The sequence below is a fragment of the Ornithodoros turicata genome, chromosome 7 (genome assembly GCF_037126465.1).
Source record: "Ornithodoros turicata isolate Travis chromosome 7, ASM3712646v1, whole genome shotgun sequence".
In the NCBI taxonomy this organism is placed as follows: domain Eukaryota; kingdom Metazoa; phylum Arthropoda; class Arachnida; order Ixodida; family Argasidae; genus Ornithodoros; species Ornithodoros turicata.
The window spans coordinates 41,398,745-41,421,840 of record NC_088207.1 but is presented as its reverse complement, the minus strand read 5'-3'; the positions used below and the strand labels follow the sequence as shown (position 1 = coordinate 41,421,840).

General features: G+C 45.9%; 1 protein-coding gene across 2 annotated transcripts in view; it reads right to left on the bottom strand.

Annotated features, from left to right (window-relative positions):
- The window catches only part of LOC135401119 (glutamate receptor ionotropic, kainate 2-like), a 161,247-nt gene that overhangs the window by 71,038 nt on the left and 67,113 nt on the right, over positions 1 to 23,096 (bottom strand). For both annotated transcript variants that reach the window (XR_010424722.1, XM_064633316.1), the window contains exon 2: positions 9,616 to 9,774. Coding sequence is in view for 1 of the 2 variants with exons in the window: in XM_064633316.1 (XP_064489386.1) it covers positions 9,616 to 9,774 (159 nt within the window). In the remaining variant the exon portion in view is untranslated. The remainder of the gene's footprint in view (positions 1 to 9,615; positions 9,775 to 23,096) is intronic.

Below are 23,096 nucleotides of genomic sequence, written 5' to 3'. Positions count from 1 at the left end.
ACTACTTGTACAAAAATCCTAACGCACGCTTGAGTACAGGGTATTATAATGATTATAATTCGTGGCTTTAGGTTGCGAGACTACTGTGTATACAAGGTATTATAGCAATTGCCCGCTATAGCCTTCGAATTGGGGCGCAGGGAAGTGGGCATAAATCACGTGGTCGCTATAATCAGTAGGTGGCGACGTGACATGGCCAGCGCGCAAACCACTGAGCCGCGCGAGCTGGACAAGCCCTTACCGCGCGTTATAGACATTGCGGTGGGCAAAATTATATCCACGGAGAGCGGTATAGTAAGAAAGAGTACCCTCCTGTGTCCCCCGCCTTCCTCGGAGTCCCCCCAGTGATAATCCCCGGATTCTATCTATTTTCTGTTTATTTGAGTCCGTCTACGCTGTTGTGGGCGTCGATTTACGATATCCTCTGCTGCCATAAATAAGGGTACGTTTTGCGAGCGCGATTCGGATTTAGGACCCTCTCGATTCGTGTAAGCTTCATGAGGTCTGCTTTACCTGGGATGACCTTGAGGTCCCGCTTTACACCCCCCCTTCCCTTTGTTTTTTTCAATAAACATATCCCCCACCCCTCCCGCTTTCCCGGGATTGTCACATTTTATAGTGTCTATCCCGACGTCCTTATTTGGGTCACCCAAGCAATATTTCTCGTTCGCGCGCATGGCGCTTCGGAGTCAGTGTTCTGAAGCCAGTAAAGAGAGCCCGTGGAATAGAATTTATCGCTGCGCCCTCGTTATATATGTACACAATTACCACAATCCTTTTGCGCGAGGACGGGCGCACAGCAACTTTTTTCTTGCGGAATTTCGCGTGCTCATTGAACACACTCTTTTTGCATCGTCCCGTAACTGCTAAAAAAAAAATAAAAGAAAAGTCAGAGGAGGAGAGGGGAGGAGGAGGAGTGCTGGACACGACTGATAGCTAACTCGGTTTCATTGGTTTGGTAGGAGAAAAAATATGAAATAAATAAAATAAAATGGAGGATAGCTATCGTGCATGTAACAGTAACGTGTGGGTGTAACGTGTAAGCAACAAACATCAGGTGAAGTTGAACGCTTTGGTTTTTTGTTTGTTTGTTTTTAATTCCATGTTAGCGCCACGAAGCGACTGTGGCTATGAACGTGGCGTACAGACGTGAACAGATGGAGAGAGGACAGCAGGAAGGAGTGGGGGACAGCGGGGGGGGGGGGCTTTGTTTTGTGTGGCCGCGTCTTTCGCGCGCTATACAGAACACTGTACCAACGCACACTCGTATACACTTTACTCCGGCGAAATTCATGAAGCATCGCTCGGAACCCATGGGGTGAGTCAGTGAATATCATACAGCGTACTTTTCTTTCAATGTCTGTATCAGAAAACATTAGGCCGCTGGCACGAGTGGAGAACGAAAACTTAGAAATGCCGTAGAAACTGCCGAAATGCCGAAAACTTAGAAAAAAACGCCGGCTTCAAATACAGGAACACCCTAACGTATGTAAAACAGACACAGAGTTACGTTGTATTATAGATACGATCACTTTGCTCTTGCAGAAAAAAGGATGCAATTCGCACGATTGAAAGAGATTATATGAAAACGTTTCTGGGGAAACAAAAATAGGCTAAGGGCCACTCTAGAAAGTGGAGCCTCACTTAAGAAGACGAAAGGCGCGGCTTTTCCTTTTCTAGACTCCCTATTTCAGCAAAAGATGGCTGGAATCTAGTTAGCATTTTCCTTCGCTTGATTATAATGTCTGCTTTTGACTTTCAGTATTGCAATATCAAGACTGTGTGCTCGAAGATGTTTATTAGCTCCTTGTTTGTTGTCTTCGTTCTCTTTACTTCGCCTATTCACTCTGCGTGATATTGCGCTAAAAATCAATTTCGTACTTATAGCCGCGCCTTTTTCAGTGGCTGTAACTAACATCAAGGAACTGCTGACTTAATTAGCATTGTGTCGCTTCTTGACGCAGCTTCAATCACAAACTTCGTTAATCTTCCGCCAAGCTGGCACACGTTGACATCCAGGACACAAAGAAAGTATTTGCCATAATAACACAACAACATCTATACGATGCCCTTATTACGGTGCAGGGTACAAATTTAATTAGCCTCCGCTTGGCCGCTTGCCAAGCGCTGTTTCGTGCGTGCCTCTCTCAAATATAGTGTGCCAAAGACGTGACCGAAACTGCAGCGTAGATATTTCATTGTCAGAACGTTCCACCTCATTTTGAATCGCTTGGCGATAATCGTTCCGAAGCGATACCTAAGGGTATGACGTCAGCGTTCCGCTACCATCGGTGCACAATGAGCCTTGCTGAGGAGATTAGAGACTTGTGAAGTGCTTTTCAGCACGGCCCATTTGGCAGTCATCGCTCACCCCAAGGGTTATGTACTCAGTGCATTGCGGGTGCAAAAATAATATTCTTTCGGGGTTATATCGCTTGGCACTGATGTCATGCATACGCTTTGCCGCTGTCGATGAATATCGGCCATTAAAAAAAGTTTAATATTTAATAATACTATTTATTTTCATAAATGGCAAACAAGTATTCTACAGGCTCGCCTAAGTCAGAGGGGGGGAGAAGGGATATGCTTATTATGAAAAGAAAGGAAATGTCAGCCAGACGGAGGTCGGCTTGCTATTCCAAAAAAGGGGGAAGAAAAGAAAAGGAGAAGGAAAAGAAGAAAAGGGGGAAAAAGGAAAAGAAAAGAAGAAGGAGGAAGTCCGAGAGCTTGTCAGGCACTAGCTCCGGTGGCGCAGCGGTAACGCGTGCGCTTGGAGACTGGGAGGTCCGCGGTTCGAATCCGCGGGCCGGCTGTGCCGTCTGGGGTTTTTCCTGGGTTTCCCTCAGATGTCTAATGCACAGTTCCCCTGAAGTCGGCCCATGGACGCTATCCTCCCCCCGAGCGGATTACGCTCGGTCTTCCACTTCACCCTTTCCTCTCCTCCTCTCCACCACCTTTCCCTTCCCGAGAAACATGCCGCCTAATCAGGCAGGCAACCCTCTCGGGTTCCTCCCAACGACTCTCCTCCTCCCTCCTCCTCCTTGTCAGGCATGGTAAGGCATTGATTGTAACATTGTTTTGCGAGGCTGGCAAAGGGCACTTCCTATTTAAAGGTGGTGTCCGCGAGGAATCCGGAATTCTAAAGTTAATGTGATATCCACTTGGAGATGCCTTCCGGGAAGAAAACACACACAAAAAAAGTTTCGCAAAACATCACAAACATTGAATTCGAAACCAGCTTCCGGTTGAAACGGGCCCTTCCATGCTTCGCCTCTTCCGGTGACCGGGCATAGCCAGCGAGGTTCCCAATCGCTCAGCTGACGGCGTCGCCAGGCTGGTTGTTATCCCATACTACGGAAAGCATGGACGGAGACGTTTCTAGCGATTGTTCGGCAGGAGATTGCGAGTCGGAAGATCGCATTTTGCGACGGACAGCCTGCCTTCATAACCGACTCCAGTGACGTCAGTCCGCACACTGTTGCCTGAATTCAGCCGGAAGCGCGCAGCCACTTGGAAAATCTTATTAAATTCATTTTTGTTTGCTTCCGACTATTCAAAAACGAAATATCCTTGTTACATGTATTCAAGGCACCCACCATTCCGATTGCACCTTCAGCTCAATTGCGTTTTCTGTCCGGACGCAACCTCTGAGGCCTAAAGGCGACCGGTTGTCTAAAACGATCTATCTGATAACCATTGCAGGAAGCTAGATATTCCATCGAACCGTTGAGGAAATGTGAAGCGAAGAGTCTCAGGACGAGAGGTGCCCATATGTCGAACAGAGATGCTCTTCTGGTCGCCCAGGACAGTCTCTGTTCAAAATATTGGGATCCCGTCCTGACACTGTTCGCTTATCTGAGGATTAGGTGCCCTAGCTTTTCACGGTAAGAATATCCGAACATCATGCTAAGATGTAGCTTCTTTTTTTCTGTCGCAACTCTTCACATGGACGGTAGCACTGAAAGTTTACATACAGGGTGGTCCACCGACCATGATAGAAATTCATACTAAAAAACGTATAGGCCCCTGAGAGACATGCGGTCAAGGGATTTTTTTCTGCCAATAACTTTTGTCACATATTGGTAACATTTTTATTTCGTTTCAACTGACGGAAAGTTAATTTCTTGAATTGAATTCTGAAATTTCCTAAGGCAACCGAACGCTTACTTTGCGGAAATGGGTTCCCCGTGGTCATTTTACTCAGTGTAAGCACATAATCCCACTCGTAATGCAATGGCAACTGCCGAAATAAATTCGCCGAAAATCCCTGGAAATGAGCCCTTTGCTGCGCCTCTTTTCTGACGGCTCGTAGTTTGAGCTCAAAGCAGCGAAGAAAGGAGGTTACATTGACACGCCACACGAGGGGGCAAAGGGTTACAAGCCTCACCCACGGAACAAACACGCGCGGTGAGTGCGGGTATGGTGGGGTAGAAATACGGGTGTGCCAATCGGCAAGTTTTTCAGGTACCCAAAAATGATGATGCTCCAGGGACGCTGAAGTCCGCGATAGGGCCGTGCTCTGGCGGATTTTTCTAGGTCACGTGATGTTCCGCTACAGTTTGCCCAAGAGCGCTGGTGTGCGAATGTCACTGCTTGGGATGCGATACGGACAAACAAGGACACGAGTCACTCGTTATCAGTTGTTTTGTGGCAGGTATCACCACGGCTGGCCTTCACTGCTTGTTTACTTGTTTGCTTTTGAACTGAGGCAGCCCGACGAAACAAGAAACTCCATACAGCAATCTAATCAATCAAGCATTAACACAGTACCATATGACGACAGTGGCATGTCTTGCGACTTATGACTTACGGCACGACGGACAGGTTTCATACGAAACGCCGCAAAACTGTGACAAAGATTCTCAGCAGGTGAAGATAGGCGAATCGACGATACTTTCGAGTCGCTCGTATAGTATCACACACTGACGAACAAAATCTGTTTGGCCCTTAGTACACTGCGAAACTAGAACAGGAACCATTCTGCTGTCTACTGATCTCACTCTAATGACAATAAATGTCCGACAAACTGTACACACATCTGTCATGCGACAGAAACATGAAACTATATCGTCCTTCTTCACAATAATGAGATTCCCCCACGAACCAGCCAAGTGCTGAGCATACTTATTTTCGAGCACAGGGAGCAGGGAACTATAGAAATTCGAAATAGGAAAGCTAGAAAAGGAAAGTTCGAAATATTTTCACCAGTGGAATATTATTCCACGAGAACCCCTTCATTTTACGTCTGTCGAAGCAAGAAGTAGACGAGATAGCGTTTTTTTTCCTTATTTATTTTCTTGTTCACTGAACTTTGGAATCAAAGCATGTACACGCCCACGCGCTTTACTGAAAAGGTGACGAACGAACATCCACAGCATGGCATGTGGTATCACATCGAGACGTTCAGGTGTGTGCCATTAGGCACACCCGTCTGCCGTTGTCACGTGACGACTTCGACGTACTGTCCCCTAATTGACAACCATAAATGCAAGCAGAATGAACAGTTGCCGCTGAAGAAAGCTTCGACATCAAAAATGTTTTATTGCTTACACGGAGACACAGGCGGAGACTTAGTTTTCCTTTGTAGTTCGTGGCGAATCCGCATGGTTCGCTGCGAGCTACGACTCGATCTATCCTTCATTTGAGAGACCCCCCCTTCCTCATGCATTGGATAGGCCGATTGGCACACCCGTATTTCTAGCCCACCATAGTGCGGGAATCTGAGCTATCTTATCAAAAACGAGGTCACCCGACGGCTTGTAACCCTTTGCACCCTCGTGTGGCGTGTCAATGTAACCTCCTTTCTTCGCAGCTTTGCGCTCAAACTACCAGCCGTCAAAAAAGAGGCGGAGCCAAGGGCTCATTTCCACGGATTTTTGGCGAATTTATTTCGGCAATTGCCATTGCATTACGACTGGGATGATGTGCTATACTGAGTAAAATGACCACGGGGAACCCATTTCCACAAAGAAAACGTTAGGTTGCCTTGGGAAATTTAGGAGTTCCATTCAAGAAATTAACTTTCCGTCAATTGAAATAAAATAAAAATGTTACCAATATGTGGCAAAAGCTATTGGCAGAAAAAATCATATTGACCGCATGTCTCTCCGGGCCTACGTTTTTTACTATGAATTTCTATCATGGTTGGTGGATCAACCTGTAGACAATTCCTGCGATAAAAGCAGGTTCAATCTGCTCAGATTATGCGTTTTCAGGCTTGATACATCCCGTTACCCGTGCTCCAATGTGACACTAATCCCTACAAAGCAGAAAAATGTTGCGTTGTCGTGATTTGAATAAAGTGGATTAAAGTAGAAAGTCTGTAACAAACTGGCTGCATTTTCCTCCGCGAGGCAATGGCGTTGTGAGCAGAATCGCTTTACTTCAGCCGATTCGAAAAATGGAACTTGAAGCAAGGGTATCGCGATTCGCCAGAGAGCACGCGACTTAGTTAAACGAGGAAGTTCCCGATAAAGCACGGATTCTGTCGCTTCTGCAGAAGGGTCTTGAGCGTATTCCGGGAATATACTATTCTTCTCTTGTGAGATTACGATTGGTCGCTACGATTAGCCACAAACTGTTGTGAAGGAATTCCCTAAGAGTCATGGCGAAGTGGGTAGCGCCACTTTCGTCCGCTAGGAGAAACAACATCCGTGTGTTTCAGCATCAAGATAAAAATTCGTGATTTTCCATTTCGTATTCCAGTATTTAAATTACACAATAATCTCAATTAATGAATGAATTAGGGGCACTCATTGAGAAATATCCTGGGTCTGCACAAGACGGCTGGCAGACAACGGTACGAACATACGAACGGTAGACTGTACATATATTTAGAAGGTTGTACATACTTGTAACGGTAGTTTGTACGTAGAACGTTTACGTTGTTATGGTGTTAGTGAAAAGCAAAGTGTAATTTGGTCATCTACTTGGGCAATTAGATAATTATATCAATAAAATATTCTGAACGGCAAATGTAGTGCAAGCATGTAGTGTACGTTTTTTCTTTCTACTTTCTTTTTAAAAGCTTGGTTCGAATTACGCGAGACACACGAAAAGGGTCAACATTTCCCTGAGCTTGCGGAGTACAAGCACACAAACAACGCAAGGAACGACGTGGACGTGACAAGACAAGACCCCTGGGGAAACCTCTCAGGCTCCTGGAAATGTTGCCCTTTACTTCCACGGTACACCAGTTTGCTTGCACACCTCTAATTTGTTATTACATGAAACACCCCACAGAAATACGTCCTTTTACAAAAAGACGAAAAGATATCGAGCGTGCGTGAAGGGGTAACTTCTTGGATTGAATTTGTCATTTTTCTTGCGTCTGCAAAGCTGAAACACGCCAGCTGCATCATGCACGGGGGGCTTAAGATACACAGAGAAGGGCGTATATACAATGTGAGATAAAGCAGTAGTCATTATTCTTCTCAGACATAATAGCATCTATTATAAGAGATGGGGCTCCACGAAAAAGGAACGAAAATAATTGCATAATTAGCGGCTTTCACATGCGCTAGTTCGGTGTTGTACGAAGAAGAGAATACGGCAACGTTTCCGTACAACTACCCAAAGCGACTCTAGGAGAGTTATTACACTTCGCCTTACGTTTACCAGAGGAGCCACGTGGAAGATATTACAGGAAAAGACTAATGAAGATGCGTTTAATAACATTTTTGTGTGTCTAGTGAGTGCTTAATTAGAGAGAGTTAAATGTCAGAAGGCCAGAACGGGGTATACTCTGACGAAGAAGTACGAAAAGCGTGTCATGCCGTTTGCAGCGGTGTTGCATAGTTGTAGATGAGGCAATTAAGCATAGAAGGACAAACACACAACGCCCAGTCAGTTTCATGCTCCAATTGAATAACGGCAGTTGAAGAAAATCGAATCCCACTGCTAGTTGCTGCTCGCCAGCGCGTTCCAGCGCGCCTTCAAGGACATCTTCCTGAGTGCGCGGGCTATTCGGTACCTGCTGATCCGACCAGGAGGCGAGCTCCTGTGGGACGTATACAGGGTGTTTCACCAGGGTTGAAAAAAATCCGGATATTTTTAAAAAGATCCTCTTCAGTGGGCCTTTTTGGATAAAACTCGGATATTTTTGGATATTTTTGGAGAATATAGACAAGCCTAGAAGTGTGACACAGAGTAAAAACAAATGTGTTTTGCTGTTCTTCTTGATTTTGGGTGACCTTTCATAGTTTTGGTTTATGAAACTGCCTGTCCCTGTGTTTGTATCTGTCCCTTCTATGTTGTTCCAGCCTCAGAACATCAGTTTCTTTCTTGCCTGTCCCAGTAACATTGAATGAGTTTCCATTGTTTTCCGAAAGGTAGAGTGCCATGCACGCGTGGCTGAATGGTGTAGATGCTACACGCCTGGATTAGCTGTCGTACTTAGTTACAATGCCTCCAGGAAACAGAAGAAAGCATCTCCCTGAGCGGGCAGAAGTAGAAGAAAACGGGAAAAAGTTAAATCTGAAGCGTTCAAAAAGTCAAGTTAAAAAGTTAAAAAAGTTAGAAGTTAATGTTGCACGTACCTGGGCTTTTGTAAACAGCCAACACTACAATAAAATAAAGTGGGAGCTTTCCGTGTGGCATTGAATTTAGATTGTCTTTCACATTGCATCTGGACAAAAACTCGAAAAAATCCGGATTAAATTGTGTGGATAAAATAAAAAAATCAACCGTATAAAATTCATGTGGATTAAATCCAAACAACCCTGTGTTTCACCCAAGGTGATAAAAAATTCTAACTGGCTACATACTCGCCGGAGGACTGCCGGACTTTCGGCAATTACCCCCTGGAAACTTTTGCCACCATTGAGGAAGGCTTTGGACAATTTTTAATTGGGGAATTTTTTTTTCAATTGAGCTTTGCCAAGCGAACCTCACTTTTTTTCTTAACAGAAATATGATGCCCTCCACGGGTAACCACAGACCCAACTAAAACTATGCACAGTATCGCAACAGAAATACTCTAAAAAAATTAGTAAAAATTCGTTTGTTTGTTTGTTTGTAAGAAAAAAAACAAGGAGAAATTGGTCAAACAAGGTAAAAATTCGTCTTTAGCCCCGCCTGCTTGATTGTCGCAAAGAAAAGCGCACAGTACTTGCAGGGTGGGGAGGAACTGTTCCCGCCCTCCTGTTTTACCTTTCTTTGCGCCGCGTTGACCTTGATGCTGGTGACAACCGACTTATCATCGAGAAAACAAAACAACCGTCTTATCACAAAGAAGCCAAAACAAATGAAGACTGCCGGTAGTCGGATTTGAACCGACCACCTGCCAGTCCTAAGCACGACCTTGGCTACCTCCAACGAGCGACCCGCTCGGCCATGCCGCTGGTTTCAGACGAACCTAAGAACAGAACGAAAAGCGGTGCCTACACACGAGGAAGTCCTTGCAAACTTGCAATATCCCGCAATGCCTCTGACAAAAGTCCCTTCACCTGAATACACCGGGGGACACTTCTGAAGCCGCTTTATCGCCCGGGCGATTGCATGTTTTGCTTGCGACCGTGCCTTCAGCCGGGACCCATTTATCTTGGGCAGCAGCTGTGACCGTTTGCCAGAGAGTTTCGTGCGCGTCTGCTTTCGAGGAAATGTTTGCTTTATTACCTGTCTTAGAAGCATGGAAGAGATCGTCGGAAGAAAGCCGCTCAGTGAGGAGCTGCAATCTGGACGAAGGAAGAATGGCGTTGTTTTTGTTAATGCGGTCGATAGCGTAACGGAAGGCCAGCTCTTGTTCGCGGTCCTCGTCACCTTCCACAATAGCACCTGCACAGAAAAGCAGAGAAGCTCTTGAAATACACAAATTGAGTAATTCACGGTAGATAGTCCAGCAAATATATATTCATATGAAAGTGACTCGATAAGTTGAACCTCGACGAAGACGAGTAATTAAATTATATCGTTATATCGGGTATCATCATGCAGTAATGCACTTTGCCGTGGTGTTGTCAAGTGGGGTGAATTCTTCAAAAGGCTATGGAACTTTGAGTCACAGTCACGTGGTAAGCGACCTTGACTTCATATTCTTTGTTGACATAGAATGTTGACATAACATTCAACAGCTTGCCACCTGCGAAGAAGCAGAATCGGTTGGCCGTTGTAGCTGTGAAGACTCAATTTTATAGAGATGTTGCGCTGGTCTTCTAAGTGTGGTCCGAGATGGTGTCCTCAACAGACATACCCTGATCAGAGCTCGGGAAAACCTTTTCCACGACCCCCATTCTCCATTGTAGCCAGGTTCGGTTCGGTTCTTCAATGAAAACAACGTCACCGACACTCACATCAGTCCCTTTTAAGCCCTTTGAGTGATGTGCAGAAACGAAGCTCGCTGTGGTATTCTTTCTGCCATCTTTCCCATACCAAAGCAAGGCGTTGTTGGCGCATCCTCAATGTGCTCCTCAACAACTCCGTTGACTGGAGAGCATCCTGCAATGCATCTTCGGGAGGGCTCGATGTCGTTGCAGCCTGCGCTAGTAGTCGTTTCCCAGTAATCATGTCTGCCAGTGTCAATGGCGTGGGCTCTGTGTGTTCGTTATAGATGTACGTGATCGGCCTGGAGTTAATTATGGCCTCCGCTTCAGTTGAGCAGTGTTTCCATCTCGGCGAAGTCTACAAGGGTCCTTGATAGGATCTTCCGAATGGCGGCTTTTACCGAGCGTATTAACCGCTCATGGAAGCCACCCCACCACGGAACTTGCTCTGCTATGAAACGCCACTTAATTGCTCTGATGGTTGTATAGATGAATGTATAGCCGGCTGCTTTTCTGCGACACCCGATATGAGGAACTCTCGTATCGCATCGTCATATTTCTTCATTAATTCGGTTGATATCATAAGTCGTTTAGGAACTTGCGAGAGACGCTTCTCGGCGATTCGTTTGTTGTCACCAATTGACACTTCTGTCTTCCATGGCAGCGCTACCACGTACCTACCATGTTCAAATACAATGGATTTTTCGAAATCTTCCACTGCCGGATTACATTCTCGGTCTTCTGCATCGTTCGCGCGAATGTCGGTACTGTCCAGATTCCACATGCATTCCATCATGTCATTTAACTCCCTCTTCGGAAGTTGGCTCACTTGTAACACCGTGACGCTGTTGCAGTTAGCCGTTCTCACAGTATTCATGGCGTAACAAGGCCCTTGCAACGTCCATCCGAGTGTTGTTTCAATGGCCTGTACTCCTTGGCGTAATTTTTGGGATCTTCCAGTCGCGAAATTCCAATAATAATCTGCTCCAACCAGAATTTCTGTTGTTGGACTGCCAGCAGAGTCGGATGAGTCAGCGAGAAGTAGACCGCACTCACGCATGTGATCCTTTATGTCCTGTGTGGGAATTTCCAGGATTTGGGTGCATATTTTCTCCATCACTACAGCCCGAACGGTTTGGCAGCCACAGGTAGGTTGTGGTCTGATATGTAGTTCAACAAGATCAAGCACCTGCGGTCGTCGTGGATCATGTCCGAAAGCTCCGATAGAGACGTCCTCCGTGCGAATGCGTTTGCAGCCAACTGCGTCAGACAGAGCTTTTGTAATAAAGATGCGCTGACTGCCACCGTCGAAAACGATGCGAGTATAGCGCTCAGTCCTGTCGCCCCCAGACCAAGCAGTCGCAAACTGAAGTAATATGGTGCTCGGATGATCTGTGTTGGCTACTGTTGCTTTGAGATTAACTAGACTTGACGTTTTCGAGACTGTCTTTGATTTGCGGTTTGTATGTGGGATCGCACATACTCGATGCGCGTCGGCCGGAACACGTGCTGCACCTTGGATGGCCCCTACATTGTTTTGCCGAGTGATTTTCTTTTGTGCATCGGAAGCACCGGCGCTGAATTACGAGTAGCTTCTACTTTTCATCGAGAGACTTCGAACTTTTACACTCTCAAGTGGCATGTCTTGTATCACCGCCAAATATGCAGTTATCTCGTTTCCCCGATTGGGTTGTACTTTGTAGCGCTGTGACTGGACCATTAGGTTGTCTTGTGAACGGATGACACGTCGTTTTTACCTCTTCTTTCTTTGAACCAGGAAACGTACGGAAGGAAACGTACTCAAACGTACTCAAGGAAACGTACATCCATTTCCCCCCTACATTTTACTTCGTTGCCAATGAACTTTAACAGTGGCTGTAAAGTGTCTCGATGGAAAGACATGCCAGTTGGCGTCCTTGACTCCGAAGCGGCGAGTTGTGACCTGTCTCCAATCGTGCGATTAAACTGCAATGCCATGTCCGGAGGAAGAGCTCTGAGTAAAATAGGATACAATATGGAACAATACGATTCCATAGTGACATGTAAGCACTCTACTCCTCTTATGTGGGCTTGTACAGAGTCGTATAATTTTCGTAGGAGATATACATGTCGGCTTGATCGTACAGGTTGTATGTCGGCGAGACTTTGAAGATGTTCTTGAATGAGAAGATTTTCGTTTCCAAAACGATCACGCAAAATAGCAATTACATTGTCGTATGTGCCAGAAGTCAACTGAAGACCTTTTACGGCACTCGCTGCCTCCCCTTGCAGGGCTGCCATAAGGTAGCTCTTCTTATCGCTAGACGACAAATTTGCGTTGTCGTGTATGGCAGACTCGTACTGACTCCAAAACAATTGCCATTGCTGCCTACTTCCGTCAAATTTCATCAAGTCTAATTTAGGAAGCCGAACTGCATTGTGCCGCGCTCTCGCTGGAGCCTGTGGCGGAAGCGTGACATCGTCGTTATCGGTATTCGTGACACGTACCTTGTCGTTATTCGTTCTTATGACTGCCGACGAAACACTTCCCTTTGCCAACAGGAACTCCTTTGCCTTGAATGTTGTAGTACCAATGCGATCTTGATATTCGGTTTGTTTCGTATATTCATCTTCAAATTCGTCTTCAGTAAGAAGAGGTTCGATTTGACTGTCAACATCCCTAAGTATCGCATTGAGGCTGTTCGGACGTTCCATCCGTTCCTTGAAATCAGTCGCGTCGCGTTCCTCGCTTGTCATGCGCCGCTCGATATCGTTCAGTAAGGCAGTTACCTGTGCACGCAGGGCTTTACGTTTCTTCAGAAGTTGTGGCTTCTCCATCTCGATGTACAGTCCGTCGCTCTCTGCACTATAATCTTCGGTTCCAATCCGATCACTTCGACGATCCTGGTCGCGGCACCATGTTAGAAGATACGACGGGACAGAGAGGAAGGATGAAGATGGGCTGTTTATTCTATGAAGGTTGACCTAAGAATGAACGTGATTCTGTCGCGTGGTAAGCGACCTTGACTTCATCTTCTTTGTTGACATAGAATGTTGACATAACATTCAACAGTAGGGTGCCCCCGGTTCATTTTCATTTCTTTTTTACTTAGTTAATTTAGTGTTAGTTACTTCTAGTTTTTTTTCTTCTATTAGTTAGTGTTCTTGGTTATTCTTTCCCCTTGTCGTTGCGTTTCCCCTTGTTGTCCTAACGTTTGCTGTTTAAATTTAAATTCTATTTTTTTTTCTCTCTTTCTATTAGTGTTCTTAGATTAGTGAATTACCTTTCTCTCGTTTCACAATTATATTTCTTTCTCTTAACTCGCTCTCTTCTGCTCTCTCTGTTCTTTCCCTTTCTTTCCCTCTTTCTTACTCTTCCGCCGGTTGTCCTTGTAATACCGTTGAGTGGCATAGGATAACATGGCTCATCTCTTCCAATACTCCGTCAGTGCACTTAGACCGGCGGTGATCTGTTTTAGTTCGGTAGTTTAGCGAAATTGCCTGAAAGGGTTCTATGTGCGAAAAGGGACAAAGGAAGCGGTTCGCGGTATTATTTGCGCAGAACAAGAAACGAGAAAGTATGTTTTGGGACGATCATATCTAAAACCGACGACACGACAGGCTTGAACATAAAATTTACCAGACTCGCAGAAGGTAATTGCATTGCTTCCCCATGGAGTCGCTGTCTTCATACACAATGGGGCTAGCTCCAGTAAACTGAGTGGTTTCATAAATAACTATGTTCTATGTTGTTGTTGTTTTCTTTCTGCATCTATGTTTTGTGCTGGAAATAACCTCGACAAGCAGAAGAAGCACAGCTGAACGAGCACGGATCATTATGGTGAGTACGTAGCAAAGTTCAGGCAAGGCATGAAAACAGTGGAACTACATGGCTAATATAGCAGTGCAGCAGGAAGTATTCAACAGCTAAACTCGCTTACGTTTTGCTGTCCGGTTGCGTAGTTTACAAATAATAGTGAGTTTCAGTGCATCGTACGCGATCGGTTTGCGCATACGAAAGAGACAGCGTGGTGGTTCCGCGCAATATGCGCGAAGCTCTCTTTATGCTTTGCGCGGGCGCAGAACCTCCAACGCTATACCTTACGTACGCAAAGTCGATAGCGTACGATGCACTAAAACTCTCTAGTGGCACGATAACCCTGCCGTAATAGAAGCCGTCGTGCTGTAATCTAAACGGTGCAAGCATCTGCGCGAGGGAACCATTACACGAGCGCGATGCTCTGAGTGCTTCCCAATATTGCCACTTTAAGTCTTATTTGGAGTGTCTATCTCAAGTACAATCAACGCGAAGTGAAGGTAATTCCTCTCGTTACATCGAGCACAGGCAAAGAGACATATAGAGTCGATTGCATCCAAAAAAGGTGTGCTGTTCCAAAAGAAGGAGATTACTTATTCGGCATGATGTTGGTGATAAAGCTAGTGATTCGCTTTCCTTTCTTTTTCTTTATAAACATATCCCCCCCCCCTCTTAGTGATTCGGCTCGTTGGTTGGAATGGTTGGCCAAATTGAAAGTGAGTGCTTGTCGGGTCCTTATCTGTTTGTCTTTGTCGTTATTGCACTCTCGTATATCATGAATGATGATGGTGATGATGATGATGATTAGAAAAGAAAGAAAAAATCGGGGACGTGAGTTGCGACGAGGTGGGAGTGGCTACCCGAATGCTCCTAGTTTATAACAACTAGGAGATAATGAGAATCAAAGACGAAACAGCAGGGGATGGCGAAAACTCAAGTAGGGTTGGGGGGGATGTGTGTAATATTGGATAGACGAGCGCTCTTCCTGTCCAGACTGGCAGATGAGATCACTTGCCATGTTTCCGCGTGGACTTAAACATGGGAAAGTCCCAAAATGGCAGTCAGTCAGGTCATCTAACCAGTCTTTGCAGCACACCCACGTGGTTCTGCGCTGACGAACAACCCAAAGGTTTAACAATGTCGAAAGGTCCTGCGTCCCGACAATGTGCATTTGTATTTGACGTGCTGGCACCTAGTGGACGTACATTTCACGCATGGGCTGAGAGGACTGCGGCGCTCCGCACAAAGATTCTTTTCTTGCAACTACCTCACGTGTAGGGCAAAGTAGTGAGAGCAAAAATATACTGCCATCACTCGGAGCACGAGTCGTATTTTCTACTCATATAGATCGAACCAACAAAGCGAAAAGAGCTAAATTAGGCGAAAAAAGAGCGAGAGAAATTACAGGCCCCGGGGATGACTTTTTTTCTCTACTAGACCTGGAGCTTGTCCCACGGTGAGCGGGTTCACATCTCAATTTTTTTTCTATCATCATCATCATCATCATCCGAATGAGTCCTGCCCTGGCCCCCTTCCTCGCGTCTCCTGGTGCTAGCTACAGTCGGGCCCCGTGCCTCGAGGCTCCATCGTCCTCTCTCCAGCCCTCGATAACCCCCCCCCCCCCCCGTCTACTACCAAGGATTGTACATATCATTCAACGCACATTACGGACCCAAGCCAGGTTGAATATCTTCGTTTGCTGTGGTACCAGAGGGAGCCTGAGAGGAAGCACTTGAATGAAACTACGAACATAAATCCATGGTGGCCTAGCACATTCCACGAAAGAGACCGACTTCGTGTTTTGAGGGGAAACATCCTTTCTTAATGGAATTACTCCTCCAGATTCCGTGAGCAACGTGCGCTGTGATAACTACCCTCGTACAGTGCAGACGAAGTGCAACTTGAGTACGGCAATAAATAATCCCGCGCTTGAAAGCGCCCTTAATTAAAAGCGCCGGCGCAAATGGAAATGGCTTAACACGTTGGGAGTGCAGCGAGAGTGCAGATTCCAGAAATTATCATATTTCGCGCGGTTTGTATCTTTGTTGCGGTGACATTTCATCCAACCAACAATAAGAGGGAAGTGGCTTTCCAACGCTACAAAGGGGAGCTGTTCTGGGAACGCTATAACCAAGAGAAGCTGGGAATTTAACTTCGTATAGCAACGGATGTCATGTTGGCTTTCGTGTGACTCACATGGCATCACTATTCAGAATTGAAAATTCCATTCCATTCCCTACAATTCTGCTGTAACCCAATTTCTTGCAGCTTTGCTGCCATCCGTTCTTTCCAACTCTGCTGTCATCCTATTCCTTGCAATGTTGCCATCCCATACTTTATCTCGCATGATAGTTGTTAAGATTGTTGCCAAATATGTTACTAGTTTAATTATGATGGAATATCGTTGGGACATGGTCAAGTTGTTGTGTATACGCGGGTTTTTGAACCGTCTCTTCCGTGACAGACTAAGAGTTCGGGTAAGAACAAAGTACAAAAAGCATGGCTCCTTTATTGTGCAATCTTTATCTCTAGCGCCAATAATACTGCGAAGTGTCTTAACCGTGAGAATCCTGCTGAGCTTCGCAGGCTATCAGTACGTGTCGCAATACAGAAGACGACTTGGTCGTACACATAAGACCCGATGAACGTAGAATACGTTCCTGCCTGCTGCCTACTTCGAGTTGTCTCACTTTGGCTTTGAGAATGACTCCATATTTCCCCCTCCTCTGCATGCTTTTTCTCGTGCCGCGTTGTCTCACACTGAGCAGATGAGCGTGCACCTACACACAGGAGCATGCGTTTTGCATGCTCAGATGCACTTCCCTTTGCGAGGCGTAAGAATGCGACAAAATAGAACAGCATTGGATAGTACGCGGGGTCGTTACCAGCCTGCATTGAAAGCTACCACTAGCGCAGAGAAGGGACAAAGGGGGCACGATAGGCATGACGAGAGGGTCTACAATCTCGGATCCAGAAACAGCGGATGACATGAGCTACTGAAGGAGCAGCTTCATGTTATACATGTTAAAATCGTCGGTGCAGACAAACATTCCCTTTCCACTCTCAAATCTCATTTCTCTAATACGGCGCGTAACGCACATGTCAGACGTTGGAAAATGGTATTGCGGGTCCAAGAACGCACTCTAAATGTCAGGTAGACGGGTAGAAATCCAGCGAACCGGTAGGTAAGGCAGATACGTAAGTATGGAGTAACCGGCAGGTAAGGACGAAGGGAATTGCCTCAGGACGAGAGACGTCGATATTCGAAATATCGGCGGCTCTCGTCCTGAGGCAATTCCCTTCTAGATGTCACGGTTCGCTAGCTTAGGTTCACACTCGGAGTTTCTCTCTCTCTCTCTCTTTTGTGTGTCTGTGTGTGTGTGGGGGGGGGGGGATTCAAGATCCACGCTCCAGTTTGACGGGTCAATTTGGGGTTACCCAGCTCCTTCAGTCCTGTGTTCTCTGACATCCTGCAAGCTTACAAGAAGGCGGCAGCTGCAGGGCACACTGTCGCGCACTGCAGTGAATCCCCGAACATGTCGCCATTAGCGATAATGAAGAAGCAGACTGATCCTCTTTGAGCGCCCATCAGCATGCTGCTCTTTCCCCGATAATGCAATCTTCAGGCTACCGTGGACTCCTCCTTTCGACCCTCACCGTCCCCAAGAAGCAGGTCCAATGGCAACACGACGTGGCCCACTCTCCTTTCTCTGTTGTAGACCGAACGCTTTCTCGTAAACTTCCTCCGCGACTCTACCGCGCCCCTTTGTAGCACTTTTCCACCGCATGAGGCTGAACAATACTCCACCTTAAAACACCATCTCGGCTCTACCTCGTCTTCCCACTGCCCCACCTGTGGAGTGCACAGCGACCACCGCCACATCATCCTGGCTTGTGGACAGCATCAGCAAGAGCGTATACTATACTCATGGGAACTGGTCTGCGACGTACCGACCAACTGCCGTTCGACCTCGCCAAGATGCTCGGGCCGTGGTCGAGCGCAACCCACCAGATGCGAGGCATTCGTGTTCTGGCGCAGTTATTACGCTCCACCGATCTGGCGACAGACCTTTAAAAGTACACTTTCCATCATCATTCCCTCATCCGTTCCCAAAAAGCAATAGGGCAGTGTACCGCCACGACGGCGGTGAATCGCCCACCTCATCATCACCATCCAATGTATGTGTGTGCGGGGGTTCCAGGTTTGACTTCAGCTTAATACCTGCGAAACAAAGTACTCCCTTAAAAGGAAAAAGAGGAAAGTCACAAGGAGGAACACATTACCCATTTCAGGCTCAATTTACAGACAGCACAAGGCGTGTACGTATACCTGTGCCTGGTGTGACGTGTACCAGCTAAGCATGCTGCACCTGAATCGAATCAATTAAGACAGCTGCCCACCGGTTACTCCACGTTGAAGTAACATTTATCGGTTACTCCAACAATTGATCGTAAACACTGGTTACTCCATATTGACACCTCGCAATGCCACGCTCAGGTAGCGAACAGAAGCTGTCCAGAAACCGCACAATCCGGCTGTCCCCCGGGCACGAGTGAGAACCGTTGTGATCACGATTTTTTATCTTCTTTTTTAACCTTATATTACCTGTCTATTCCGTGCTTTACCGAGACACGTTTCCCTGTCTGACCCACGTCGGAAGAAGAGCGAAGTGTCTCCCGTTTGCGTAAGTTGCAAGTCTGTGATCAAGGTAGACTGACAACAGGCAGGTGACTTTAAGCACAATGGTGACAGCGTAAGCCGCAAATTTGTAGGGATGGGTTACTTCCTAGAAGTGAGATTTCTTGCTGTTGCTTCTCGGGGGGGGGGGGGGGGGGGGGATATATTTGTTAGAACAAAGAAAAAAAGGGAGGGGAGGACAACGGGATGAATCAACGCGTCTCGGACAAACTGTGTGCGTGAAAGATTGTCACGCCCATTAGTATGTGTTGTGTGTGTCCGAGCCCAGCACAATGTACTAAAAGTCGAGTGCAATAGGGGTGGACGGGTAGGTGGACGGCCTTGAACAGACTTGTTAACATAGAGAAAATTGATAAGACACATACCGGCCACCCCTATTGCACTCGACTTTCAGTACATTGTGCTGCTTGGGAGGTATGTGTTTCTCTGCGAGCCTTCCGTGAAATGAGAGTATTATGTGCGTGCAAGCAGTGATTTTACTTTTTCTTTCTTTGTCGCGAACACATACGAAATACAGTTTAGCCCTCCACAACCCTCTCTGTTGTGAACGGCACGTGGCCTGCTTTTAGATTTTCATCGCATCTGGTTAGGCTGCGACATATGAGCTCGTCCACAATGTTTGAGAACGCTTAATGGGAGATGCTGCGAGAAAGACTCACCCGTGATTAATATTGCAGCATCACACGCCGATGACTTTGAGGCATATTACTGAAGTATTGCGCGCTAGGACCCCGGGAGCCTATCTGATGACCGGCGCATCAGATAGTCGCAGTTCAACCCAATACATATTTTAGGAAAGAGCCCCTGCGTTCTCTTCCCGTATACAGAATACAGGCGAAAGGGAAGCAAGAAAACGCGGATGCAACAACACGTAAAATATTGACGACGATGACGATGTACACTGTGTGCACTAAAACATGAAAGGTTGTTGTTGTTGTTACATATGTCGCCGTGAGTAGACGTGACAAACAGACGGCGTTTTTTTGCAATTGCGTTGCAAGGCCGTTTTGGAAAGCTGGTTTGAGGAATGCACATAACAAAAGGGTCCGAAACCTATTTTATATCCACATGTGTTTCTATAGGCGAACAAAAGAAGTCACTGCTAGTTTGGAGTGCGTTTTCTGCGCGATGTGTCAATAGATAACTATTTTACTTTAGTCATGTATTTATCCCAAGTCCAACAGAAATATGTAGCACGAATTGATGTGTTAAACTTCTCGTAAAACACTCCCGTGGCATAAAATGAGGAAAACTATAGCAACACACATTGACACATGCATAGAGTCAATTCAAATTCCCTATATGTATTTTCTAAACTTCCTGACAGGGCAATTGCTGCTTTGCAGCTGTAGCGACAAAGCAGCCTATTTCTGTTGCATCTCTGGAATATAGAATTATTCAAAGGTAAGTTTCTTGCTACGATTGAACGGGTTCACAAGATGCACCGTTCACGAATGAGATCAGGAAATGGGAAGATTCGATACATTATGGAGTTCCGTGGGGGATGCTTAATTATCAGACATCGTTATTAGACTCACAGGTAGTTTACATATAGTCTAGACAAACAAAATAATGATCACATCAGGAGAGACAGAAAATATCTGTTTATTAACTTGTAAACACCACTATCTAAATAGCTTTTACGAAGAACTTTGTAAAAGCTGTTTAGACCGTATTTTTTACAAGTGTTACCGTCTCTTACAAGTACCGTCTCTGACTGGATAACTTTATCCAATCAGAGACTCAGAAAAGTTGCGCCGCTCGGAGTTCCGAATGGATAAGATAGTTTGGCTAACGCTCTGACAGCTGCCTCTTCTTCGTTCTGTTTTGTATCTGCATTAAAATGTGGCCGCACGTTTCTTCATTTTATTTCGATGTGGCACATTCGAGAACAGTGGGATTGGCTGAGCACTCTCATTTGCAATGCATATCATCTCCAAAATTGTATTCAGTCCAATATGAGCACTGTCAATATTATGCACTCGGGAGGTCATTCGAATTATGATCCTGAAGGCGGTAAAGGAAATGGCATGGCTTGGGGAACGGCGATATGTGAAAATGAAACGCAATACAAATAAGCGTGAAATTGCCTCCTGTAATTTGATGCCAGAATAAGGTCGACCGGACTCATTTACTTATTCAAATGGAACATCTCGAGGGTGTTATGTGTCGTAGAAATGATATCAACATAAAGTGCCCGTGCTCGATGTGCACCGCGTTTCTGTCACGAGTGTGGCCTGCGAAAGTAGCGAAACGAACTTGTTTTCGGTTACTCATCCCAAAGGAACCATGAATACCATGCGGACAATGCTCTTGGTAGTCGTACTTCACTCCGCTAAGATCTATACGTATGTAAATTGGAGCATTTTTGTTGGAAACTTGAAAGTAAGCGTAATAGTGTTGACGGGCGCTTAATAAACTTCCTCAATAACTACGAGTATTTATGCACACAGTCTCACAATTCAAAATGGACGTATCAATGCGAAATTTTTATTATATTGCAAATTGTGCTGTCTATAGCGTTCATATACAGCCTTTGAGCAGGAGAATGGCGCACAATGTATCAACAATCTGTTATCTAGTTCATTCGTGCTATGAGGACGAGGTACAGAGAGCACCACAGAACTAAACATTCCAACTATAATAAACGTTCAAGCACATGGAGTTTACTGAGTTGCAGGTGTACAGTCACGATGCAAACGTATAGAAGCCATCATAATTTCAATAAGGGCAGTATAATTACTTATATTAGGGAGCGCTACTAGATCGTGGTGAGCATGCTATACGAAGGCAACAACAACAATAAATGAAGGGGAAATGATGTATACGAAGACGGTACGATAAAGGAAGCCGTGAAGTCATAGATCACGTAGTGACATCATCTTGAACTTGTTTTTGAATATATATATATATTCTCGAAGAAGTATATACATAAAAGGAAGATATTGAATTCGTCGCATCGTCTTCAAAGCAATAACGCGATTGGCTTTACTTTGTTCTTGGAACACGAGGCGAACAACGGCAAGCTGCGATCGTCACCACCACGTGAACACCTTCTGATCTTGCTGGGGTTTCGAAAATACCAACTTAATGGACCTTTTTCACAACAGCTTATGCGCATCCGCATGACCTTGAGGCGCCCGAGAGGGTTATATCCGTCTTCATTAGATGGCGCAGTATGGGGACGACAGAACTGGGCACCATTGGGAGACCGCACGAACGGCGCCAGCTCGTCGGTCCCCACTCCGGACCGGTTTTGGTCCTTTGTGCTACCCACGTGGATTTGTTTTGACGCGATCCCAGCGTGGTTCGCTGGAGAGCCGCTAGGATGCTACGCGTATGTGAAAAAGCAGACGGATCTGTGAAAAAGGGCCATGTTGTGTCTCAAGGCAGGAACCGTACCTCGCTACCGTAATTTCTGGGAGGCACGTCGTGGCATGGGCAAGGTTCGCTGGTGGCCATGCTTCAACGAACTTTGAACATAGGGTGTTCACTGGCCGGTAAAGCGTTAAAAGTTGTTAAAAACGTGCACTGATTACACAACAGATGTACGTGTAAAGTGGTCGTCGAATCAAATTAGCTATACCTCGGGACAAGTCAACCTCTACAGGTCATCATCTGTCCACAAATCTAAACGCGTCCGTGATTGGCTTCAGCGGACGCATGCCGCCTCCGCGTCGAAACATAGTCCGCCCGCATGCTGCTTGCACACTGATCATGTGACGTAAACCGCCTGCCGCAGACGATGTACTTAGAGCATATTTGCATGCTTTCAAAGTAAACACGTAAAATATTTGCATTAACAAAGCATGTTTTGACGGCTCTCACATCTTCACATTTTTATATCTCAATCACCAATCAATCAACAAAGCATGTCAATCAGTTTCCACGTCTGCGTTGCGTCCGCCAATTCTTCTATGCCCCACACTCAAAGTGCGGACTACATTCTTCACTGGCGTAGGTACACCTCTGAGACTGCAGCTCTTGAATTGTCTCGGAGTATCGAAGGGAATCTGGATTAGCTCAATAGCAATTGGGCTTCCCAGCACGTAGACGGAGCATAGTAGTAAGGCGAAAATGCTGGAGGGCTAGTGGAGAAGCTCAATATCAATAAATAAACACACAGACACAAACACACACGCAAGACACAGAGACATGAGTTTGAGTCGGTTGTGGTCAAAACGTGTTTCTGTGCGCTTCCGCTCACACCTACATTAGTATAGGTCCACGGTTGCAAGTTGCTTGCCAGAAAAGCGCAACAACTACAACAATTAAATTATTAATGTTGATGTCATGGGGTGCTACCAACAAAGCAATTATTTGGTTGGAAATGGCCTCCTTG